Raw genomic sequence first — 10,268 nt, forward strand, 5'->3', positions numbered from 1 at the left:
AGGACTTATTTCTACACTGAAGTAGCTAGTGTTTATATGAAAACAAAAGAATAAGGAATAAATCTTTAAATATTCTGGACCTATCTGCATTCTTGACCATATACCTTACATCACTGCCTGAGGCATTTAAAGACTTAAATGCAAAGATTTAAAGAGATAGATTCTTCTGTCCCATAAAAAACTGCAGTTCTACATGCCAACTTCTATATCCATATTTTCTTTGGCATAGGGAAAAGACCAGCAAATTTCCACATCTGTATTTTTTTTTGTTATTATGCCATTAATTAATAGGCAGTATCATTCTGTTGGTGATGAAAGGAACAGTTAATAAACACACGAGAAGTATGTAATCTGTAATCTAAAATATCTACACTGATGATCTTGGCACTACAAGTGTTCTTACATGCTGTTGTTCAACAAGATAGCACAGTTCAGTGACACCTTCTGCCTTAGAAGTCATGAAGAGCACGCCTGCTTTCGTGTGTTCAAATTAAAACAGTGGCAGTGCAAGATTTTACACACTCCTGCTTGAAATTCAGTAAGTGTAATTAACACTACTAACATAACAGATAACATCAGATACTCTTTTTGTTTATTGGCTTAAGTTTAATGTTAGCGGATCTGACTTAACTAAGCAATGTCTAATTATATCAAGGCTGAATGTGGACTCTCATGTCTCATTTTCATAAAAAGCCTCAAAGCTGAATTCCTCTAATGTTAAGTGGCAAGCTTTGGACATACACCAAATGGTATGACCAATGCTTTTTGATGCACTACACCATCCACTTGCGGGGCAACAAACATTGATTTGTGTGAAGTTCAAGGGTATGCGCAATACTTCTTTCCCTTGTTGTTTTCAGACTCTCTGGTCTAGTGGAACCTTTTCAGAGTCCACCTTTTCAGGGACATGTGGCATGGCCCGAATCTATGACTGGAGTTACCAAAACACAAGAGCACTTGCACTTTCAACTATGTGTGTTTCCGCAGTCCAGTTTATGCTGCAAAAAAATGATGCAATAATTAAGCCGAGAAAATTAATATGATTTCCTGTAATGCTTAACCTTTACAAATGCCAGATTTGGGAAAATCTAAAGTCAAAGATTTTTCCCTAGACAAAAGGCATTTAGCTCCATCAATATGTACTTCCAGTCAGGTATCCCACGAACAATTAGTGCTAATATATTGTAAAGTAAGTGACTTTTTGACAAGGAGAAGGGCAGCTTTCTGACTCAGCTCACTTAGACCACCATCAAGGAGACTGAAGAGAGTAACATTTATCAGAGCTGTCGTCGTTAGGCTGGGAGGAAGGCACTCCTTTTAACTGGAAACTATCACATAAAATAATCTGTTAACTCATTCTCAGTAGAGTACATCACAGCAAGATTTGGGGGAAAACCATTTCCCAACAAACTGCTACATTTAACTTTGCAAAATTAGCCAATAATAAATGAGATCTAGCAAAACCAGTAAATGTAACATTACAAACAATGTTTTCCTCTTTTCCATTACATCAAGTCAGCCTATTACTGAAATCCACACATAAAAACAACCTTCAGGAACAAATAATAAAATTTGTGTTCTGTAGTTTTCTGACTTCAGTGGGGGCAAGAAATATCTTATAATCAAAGCCAGAGGAACAGAAAAAGCCAAACTACTCCTACAGCTTCTTTCTGAGGTCTTCCCACTTATGATCAAACCAATCACATAAAAGATCACTGTCCTGGCAAATGCTGATGTGTATCAGCTGGTTATGTGTGAAAATTTATTTAATTTGAATAAGCTGTATTTGCATAAGTGGAAAAAGTATTTCTGCAGAATTTCAGTACAGAATTCTTTAAGTTTGTCCTGAAAGTCTCCACCTGTATTCTCTCGGGAAGTGTCACTTAGGATAATGCAGGAGCCAGGAAGAGAGATGCTCTGGTGTACCTCATAGTTACAAACAGGAAATGTGAAGGCTGGGTCTTGGCTGTAGTGGTTATGAGATGGTGGAGTTCAGGATCTTGAAAAGAGGCAACAAAGGAAATGGCAAGATCATAACAACTGACTTCAGGAAAGCACATTTTGGCATCTAGAGATCTAGAGGCATCAGCTTGGGAGAATTCTTTGGGAGACAGCCCTGGAGAGAAGGGTCCAGGAGCTGACTGATTTTAAAGAATCGCCTTTTCCAAGCTCAAAAATCTCCATATTCAGGAAACCAAGAAATGGCAGGACGAGCTCCTGGCAAAGGTCCGACATAGAAAGAAAGCACACATGAGGTACTAGCAGGGACAAGTGAACAAGAAAGACTATTTGAGCTGTTGGGATGTGGTTAAGAAACCCAGAGTCCACCTGGAGTTGAATCTGGCAAGATGTGCAAAGGGCAACATGAAGGGCTTCTAGAGGTACAGCAGCCGCAGAAGACAAGAAAAATGTGTGCCTAGTGCTGGCCGGAGATCCAGTAGCAAAGGACAAGCAAGGTCAGGAACGTTTATGCAGACTGGACATACATAAGTTTATGGGACATAATGGCATGTGCCTGCAAGGAGTGGTATGTGCTGAAGAAGCTGCTGATGTCATTGTAAGGTCACTCTTGATAATCTTTGAATAGTCACAGTGACTGGGGGAGGTTCCAAGGACTAGAAGAAAGCAAATGTAACCCCTTTCTTAAAAAGGTTAAAAAAAGAAGATCCAAAGCACTACAAGCTGGTGAGACCAGCCTCACCCCAAACCCTGGGAGGCTGAGAGAGCAAATAATCCTGGAAAACATTTACATTAGGAACAAGAATGTGACTGCAAGTAGTCAGCACTGATTAACAAAGAGAAAATTAGGCCTGTCCAACCTGGCAGCCTTCTCTAAAGAGATGACTGGCTTGGTGGACAAGGGGAGACATTGCATACTGTAAATCTTGATTTTAGCAAGGCTTTCAACAGAGTCTCCTGTAACGTTCTCACTGATTAAGTACAAGATAGATAACTGGACAGTGAAACTAAAAACTGGTCAAACTGTCAGGCTCAAAAGGTTGAGATCAATCCAGGATGTACAGCTGGAGGCCCATCAAAGTCCAGCTGGAAGCCTGTTTCTAGAAATGTACACTAAGGTTTCATACTAGGTCCCATACTATGTAACATCCTGATTAATTCCTGGGGAAGAGTGTTCCTGTGGCAAGTTTACAGATAATCCAGACTTGGGAGTGGTTGATATGCCACAGGATCATGCTGCCATTTAGAGGGACCTCCACAGACTGGAGAAAGAGGCTGACAGGAACTCATGAAGTCCAACATAGGAAAACATCGAGCCCTACACCTGGAGAGGAATGACCCCATGGAACAGTACAGGCTTGTGAGCTGAATGGCTGGAATGAAGTTGTAGAGTAGGTTCTACAAAGTTGACTGGATTGAGTTATGAATCTTTGTAGCAATGAAGACCAAGAGCCTTTTGGGTGGCATTAACAAGAGTATACACCACCAACAGGCCAAGCAATGTGTTTATTCCTTCTATTTAGCACTAATGATGCCACGTCTGGACTGTTGTGTCCACCTCTGAGCTTCCCAGTACAACAAAGCAATGGGCATACTGCAGCAAATCTAGCATATTGCTACAAAGATGAATAAGGGATTATAGCATTTGTGATATGAGGAGACATGAGAGAGCCAAAATTGTTTAGCTCGGAGGAGAGATGGCTTTTTCCTGCTGTCACCTCTGGGCAGCTGTGGGAAATGCATGCAGACTGCTTTTCTACAAGTTTCATCAAGCAGATGTCATGCAAATGAGGTACTGCTCTTGAAGCAATTTAAATTATCAGAGCCACACCTTCCTTCCTGATAATTGGATCTATGATCTAAGTCTGGTATATAAAACTGATTCTTGGCAGGGTTCCTTTACTTATCACATCAGCAGCTGTGGAATGATGAAATATCTGCATGAATGTTTGAATTTCAGTCCATCCGCTGATTCTATACAAAAATTTGTATATTCCACTCCTGGCTGAATTCAATAAATACAAACTAAAATATTATTTGCTTTTTTTCTTGAATCTGTCCTTAGAGATTTTACATTGCCAGCCACTCCATGGCCCACTTCATGGTGACCCCTATACTTTTGTGTACACTCTTATATAATCCTTACATACTCTATTGCCTCATCATGAGGCCTCTACAGAAAGTGACAGATTCAGGTTTGAACCATTTCAAAATCAGAAGGAATGTAGATGTAGGAGTTACTTCACAGAGAATGCTTTAGCTAGTGGGATTCTATGTAAAAGCGGATGCCTGCTCTGAGGCAGTCACCACTAAATGTGACTGCTCGTTGGGGGTGTATGGACAGCCTCAGCTTTCCTAATGAACTGCATCCCTGGGCAGACTTTGACTCGGGGCCACTTAATCTGTACATCTCAAATGGCCTGAAATAACATATAGCCAGCCATAAACCAAAGTGATTCACAGGTGTTTGAACCTGTTTAAAGGAGGCCTGGACAGAAGATAGAGTGACTACAATATCTCAGATATCTCAATAAGTTAAATGAGTATCCATTGATTGTTTTTTTGCAAGTGTAAAACAGCCCAGGTTTGTTTTATATTATCTTGTATCTTCCCTTAAGGGCTCTGTAAAATTAACAAATGAAGGATTAGAACTTTATTTTGATATAGGTGAGAATATTATATATACATTGCTGTTAAGAGAAGTCACTGTGAAACTGCTCATTTTTATAGACATCAGTAACTGACACAGTCTGGAGTACTTCTGAGCACACTTACTCTGATATATGAGCCACAGAATACTGTTCCACTGCCTGTTTTAAATCTAGATTTTTTAAATCTAAGTTTTAGGCACAAAACTGACAGTGGAATAGTACAGTTTATTTCTCTATGGTTGTACATTTTTCTTTTCCTTCAAAGGGTAATTGTATTCAAGCATTACAATATATTCAATATCAGAAATGGTACTTGTTTCAAGGTTAGAAATTAAATAGTTATAATTTCTTACTTCACATTTGCTTCTTTTTCTGCATTAGGTCTGAGAAGTTGTTGGAAAGTTTCTTGCAGCCTGAAATGACAGACAGCCTTGTAAAAAGGACACCCCTATTTTACACCCAAGGAATATTGCTTAATAGGTATTAATCTGAAGAAATATATTTTATGATAAAGTTTTTGACAGACCACCAACCTCCTGAACACCCAAAGCGCATTTAATTTTTGTCTGATCAGAAGCACCTAATGTCACTGCACATGCTACAATGGAAACTGTAAGACAAAGTTTTGGCATCTGTGTTACCTGTACATACCCTGTAGCATCTGGTGTGGTGTTTGCCACTCTTCTGGTTTCTTGCTGCTCGTCTCTGAACATAAGAGCTCGTCCACTTGTTTCTAATTCACCTTTCCTTTCTATCTGGAATGCTCCTACAGAACTTTGTACTGAAAAGACTGGAGTGCAGCTGGACATGAATTTTTTTCCTCTAATTGGAAGTACACTAAAGACATCCATTGGGCAAAACATCACTCTCTTCTATCCAGACAGGCTTGGATACTACCCTTACAAAAATGAAGTTACAGGAGAGGCATTCAATGGAGGACTCCCTCAACTCTCGCTACTGGAGAATCATTTAAAAAAAGCCAAAGAGGACATCCAGTTCTACATTCCTTCAGATGAACAGCTTGGATTGGCTGTCATTGACTGGGAAAACTGGAGACCTGTGTGGATAAGGAACTGGGGATCAAAAGATATCTATAGACAGGAATCCATTGAGTTAGTTCAGCAGAGAGACCTCAGTCTATCCGAAGCCGAAGCCAGAGCTATAGCTAAAATGGAATTTGAATTTGCAGCAAAATCCTTTATGTTGGAAACTTTGAAGCTGGGCATAGAAACGAAACCAAATCGTCTGTGGGGATATTACCTTTATCCAGACTGTTATAACTATGATTACAAACAAAACCCCCACAATTATACAGGAGCCTGTTTAGATATTGAAATAGAAAGAAATAATGAGCTTAGCTGGTTGTGGGAGAAAAGCACAGCACTTTATCCATCTATCTATCTAGAGACAGCCTTAAAATCTTCCAGAAATGCTCAACTCTTTGTTCGCAACAGAGTTCAGGAAGCCATTAGAAATTCCTATGTCTCTAACTCTAGTCATCCCCTTCCAGTTTTTGTATATACACGTCCAGTATTCACAGATGTCTATGAGGAATATCTCTCTGAGGTGAGTGAAGCTAGACCTTAAATAATTCAATTTTATATGGCAAGAAATTACCAGGTGACACTTATTTAGCAAATATACTAACTTGCATCAGAAAGAAGTGTGCAATTTTGTCTAAAAAATTAAATTAATCCATCAAAGAAATTTGACCAAATGAAACACTAAGAGGAATATTTTCAAACCTTTCTCATTATATTTATCAAATAGTGTTTTATTCTCTGAGTTGTCCTCACATGTAAAAAAATATCACAAAACTAGGAAACATATTTAGCACACCTGGTCAGAGGAAAGAAATATGAGTAAAGTCTTGCAAAGAGAATTAGTAATGATGGGCTCACCTGCTGCCTGCTTTTTAGGTTATAAGAAAAAAATACAAAACAATGGAGTCTTTCTTTCCTTAAAAAGTGTTTAAAGCTAGTGAAAAAAAATCTGTCCTCCTTAGTTGTACCCAAGTACAAAAATGGTATTTCAGCATGTCAGGCTCTCATTAAAATCCAATCATCTTATTGCAGTTCTGGCTATATTTCCTGTCACATTTTTATAGACACCCACCCTATCAGAGATGCCACCACTCTGGGGCATCTCTTGTTTTTTCAGCCCATGAGCAAGGGGAAGTTAAAGTCCTGGTGATGGCATTCTACCTGGTGTCCTCCCAAATTCTGGACAGAGCATTAGCAAGTGTTGCCCCCAGCTCTGTGGACACTTTCAGGAAGCAAGAGGTGCTGTCAGGGCCCCTGCTGGGATCCCAATTAATAATTGAAATCCTCTAATCTTTACATTAATTCTTTTTTTTTTTTTTTTTGTGTGTGTGTGTGTGTTGTGCCCTACAGTAACTTGCTATTTTATTGTTTTGCCATTATCATAGCCCTCTCCCATCCCATATAGGCCTTAACATTTTTCCTAGGACTGGTCTAATAGCTGACCCTAAAAGGAGAACTGAACAGAAAAAAAATTCCCATCTCAATATCTATAAAAGACCAGAGACTGTTTCCATTGTCTGGAAAAGGGAGATTCCTACTGTTAAAAGCTCTTTATGTTGCTACTTTTCTGTTTTAGCACTTTCTGGTAACAGAAATTAAGTTAAAAAAAAAAAAAGGAAAAAGCTGTGCTTTCCAGTATTTCTATCCCACAGCATTACTGAAACCAGTTGCTACCAACTCTGAGCAGCCAGGAGGCAATGCAGCAAAATAAACTGTAACATGGCTGGAGGAGCGGATGTCATATGCCTAAGCACTGGCTCAGTTTTACAGACTTGTTTTTTAACCAGATGACGTATATAAATTGGATATTGTCGGCAACATTTTCTGGTATCATGTGTGCAATCCAACTCCAGGATAAAATTGTGCAATTGAGCGCAGGACATTTGCATTTTGTATCATTGCTTGCTGTCTTCAAAGTAGTTATTGTGGATAAGTAATTTACTATATGCATTTTTTCATTTGCCCTTATAAGTTACTTAAATTTGTATGATTCTTTGCATATTTTTCTTCAGGATGACCTGGTAAATACCATTGGAGAATCTGCTGCACTGGGTGCTTCTGGAATTGTGATCTGGGGTGATATGAATTTAACACAAAATAAGGTATGCTAGATCAATTATTATGTGAAATTTTAAAGAAGAAATAAAGTGAAAAGGATGTAATGCATTATGATCACTTACATCTTCTACTTTTAAAATGATGACTCCATATTGCCAGCAGTTTCTTATAGTCAAAACCCAAGCATATCTGAGGCTCATTAAGGTCACCATTGGCTATGCAGAACAAGAGTTCAATCTTTCAATGTCTCAGTTCTGTTGACTCTGGGTAACTGGACAAATTACTATGATAATCATAGGCAAGTTAGCACTTGTTTAATTAGTATATGAAAGAATTCCTGTATCTTCATTTCATTTTAGTCATGAGGTAAAGAAAAAATTACGTGGGCTTGACAGGAACAATTTTTAGAAGACCCTTCTGCTTTTTGGAGTGGTGAACTTGGCAACAATAGGAGAAGTCAGTCTGTAAAAGTTCAGCCCTAGCCTGGTCTGTGTGTTGCAAATACTACTTTGACTAATTTTATTGTCTGAAACATCTGAGTCAGAAGAAAAAAACTCTAGTTTGTGTTAGGAAGGGGAAATACATAGTTTGAGAACTGTTACTAGGATGTTCTCATAATTCTTTCCAGGTAGTTCATTCATAACCCAGCAAGTTAGATTTAACAAACTATTGTAAGGGAAGACTCTTGTGAAGTCTTCTGAGTGCAAGGAACCAAAATGGTTCATCTTTGCCAAACCTCCTGTCACAGAAAGCATGGCCAAATACACCTCCACAGCTCTGTAAGGTTGTTATTCCCCAAAGCATCCCACCTTGACTTTTTTGTATGTGCCTGCCTTTGAGAAAGGATATCAGTTACACCTGGAACTTTTCTGCTCATTATCTCAATATCAGAATATAGATAGGCAGCAACTTTTATTGTCTTAATTTTGAGATTCCTATGAGAAAAAAAGAACTGTCCACAGCCAAGTCAAACTATGTATTTGTACACTTAATTGCACCTGATTTTTTACAGCTTTCACAGTCACTAGCATTTCAGCAATTAAATATTTCTGTAAGCCTCACTTCTGCATAAACCAAAATTTCCTGGAAGTATTTATATATATACCTAAAAGAAAACCAAAAAACCTACATATATCTTAGATTCACCAAAGTGATCTCCATGGGTATAAATATTAGGCACATCTACATGTGGTATTGGGCAAATGCCCATAATGTCAGAAACAAAGAGAGAGGTCCCAAACCTTTTGGTTATTAAACTGTGCCAAGAATGCACAGAACATAGGCCAATTTCATGATCAGTTAGAATAATCAATTGTTTTAGCATACCTTCAATTTGACCATCCAACCACAATTCTTTTCATTTAAAAATGTCATGAAAGGTCCCTACCCTGTAGCCAAGCTATTCAGGTCAGGGGAAAGCTGAAAAGTCTCAGAGACAACTTGATAGAAAAAGTATTTGTTTAGACAGAAGAAGTGTGAGTTTTTTTCCCAGACTCATTCAAACTATTTAAGTCTTAGAAAGGAACTTCAAGTCTTCATGAAATGTCTTTAAATACATCTGATTCAAAAAGCTACATGAAATATAGAGATAAAATAAAAGCTTAAAGACAATTGCTTTCTGATCTAACTGCTTTTTGTAACATCTCCAGCAACTACAGCAAATATAAATTTGCTAAGATCCTTGAATTTTATAACAGCTTCTCAGGCAAATTTGCTTCCAACAACTTATAGCTATTATCAAATCCTCAGGGGAAACATTTATAGATATGTACTGTGGTACTGTTATTAGAATGACAGCATTTTAATGATTTCCATACTAAACTGTGGAGGTATAATGCTTTTTTCACAGAACACCTGTAGAACTCTGGACAACTACCTCAGGAGGACTTTGACCCCATACCTCATCAACGTCACAATGGCAGCCAGAATATGTAGCCAAGTGCTATGCCAAGACTCTGGTGCTTGCGCACGGAAAAAATGGAATTCCAGTGACTATCTTCACTTGAACCCTGAGAATATTGCAATTCAAATGACAAAGGATGGAAAATACACTTTACAAGGGCAGCCATCATATCGGGATCTGCAAACATTCATAGAAAAATTTGATTGCCATTGTTATGCAGGGCACAGCTGCGAACCTAGGGCTGATATAAATGACATCCATTACCTCCATGCTTGCATTTCAGAAGATATTTGCATTCAGATATCCTCAAATTCACTTTCTAACATAGAAGCCTCTGAAGAAAAGATCCTGTTTAACAGAACTGCATTTTCATTAACCTCTGAGAGTAAGGTGACATTATCTACACATCCTGAAGTAGAAGATTTCCAATCTACCTTTGGAAATAATATACTTAATATAACAACTGCAGAATATAATGACACTGTTACAGCTGCCAGTAGCTATGATTTAGAAGAAAATGATACTCGTACTTTCAGTAGTTCTTCATCCTATAAGATAAGGATGTTTAGTCTGTTTCACTTAATTCTCCTTTTGAGAACCCTGATACAAATGATCCATGAAAGTGAGAATATCCTTTTCCTTGACTATATTTGA

At 38.2% G+C, this 10,268-nt stretch overlaps 1 protein-coding gene across 1 annotated transcript; it reads left to right on the forward strand.

Annotated features, from left to right (window-relative positions):
- Positions 1-5,213: 5,213 nt before the first annotated feature.
- On the forward strand, positions 5,214-10,268 carry LOC115910373 (hyaluronidase PH-20-like). Its single transcript, XM_030960493.1, has 3 exons — positions 5,214-6,176; positions 7,666-7,755; positions 9,561-10,268. Exons 1-3 carry the CDS (start codon positions 5,214-5,216, stop codon positions 10,266-10,268), a joined length of 1,761 nt encoding a protein of 586 aa, XP_030816353.1.

The sequence above is a fragment of the Camarhynchus parvulus genome, chromosome 1A (genome assembly GCF_901933205.1).
Source record: "Camarhynchus parvulus chromosome 1A, STF_HiC, whole genome shotgun sequence".
NCBI classification, from domain to species: domain Eukaryota; kingdom Metazoa; phylum Chordata; class Aves; order Passeriformes; family Thraupidae; genus Camarhynchus; species Camarhynchus parvulus.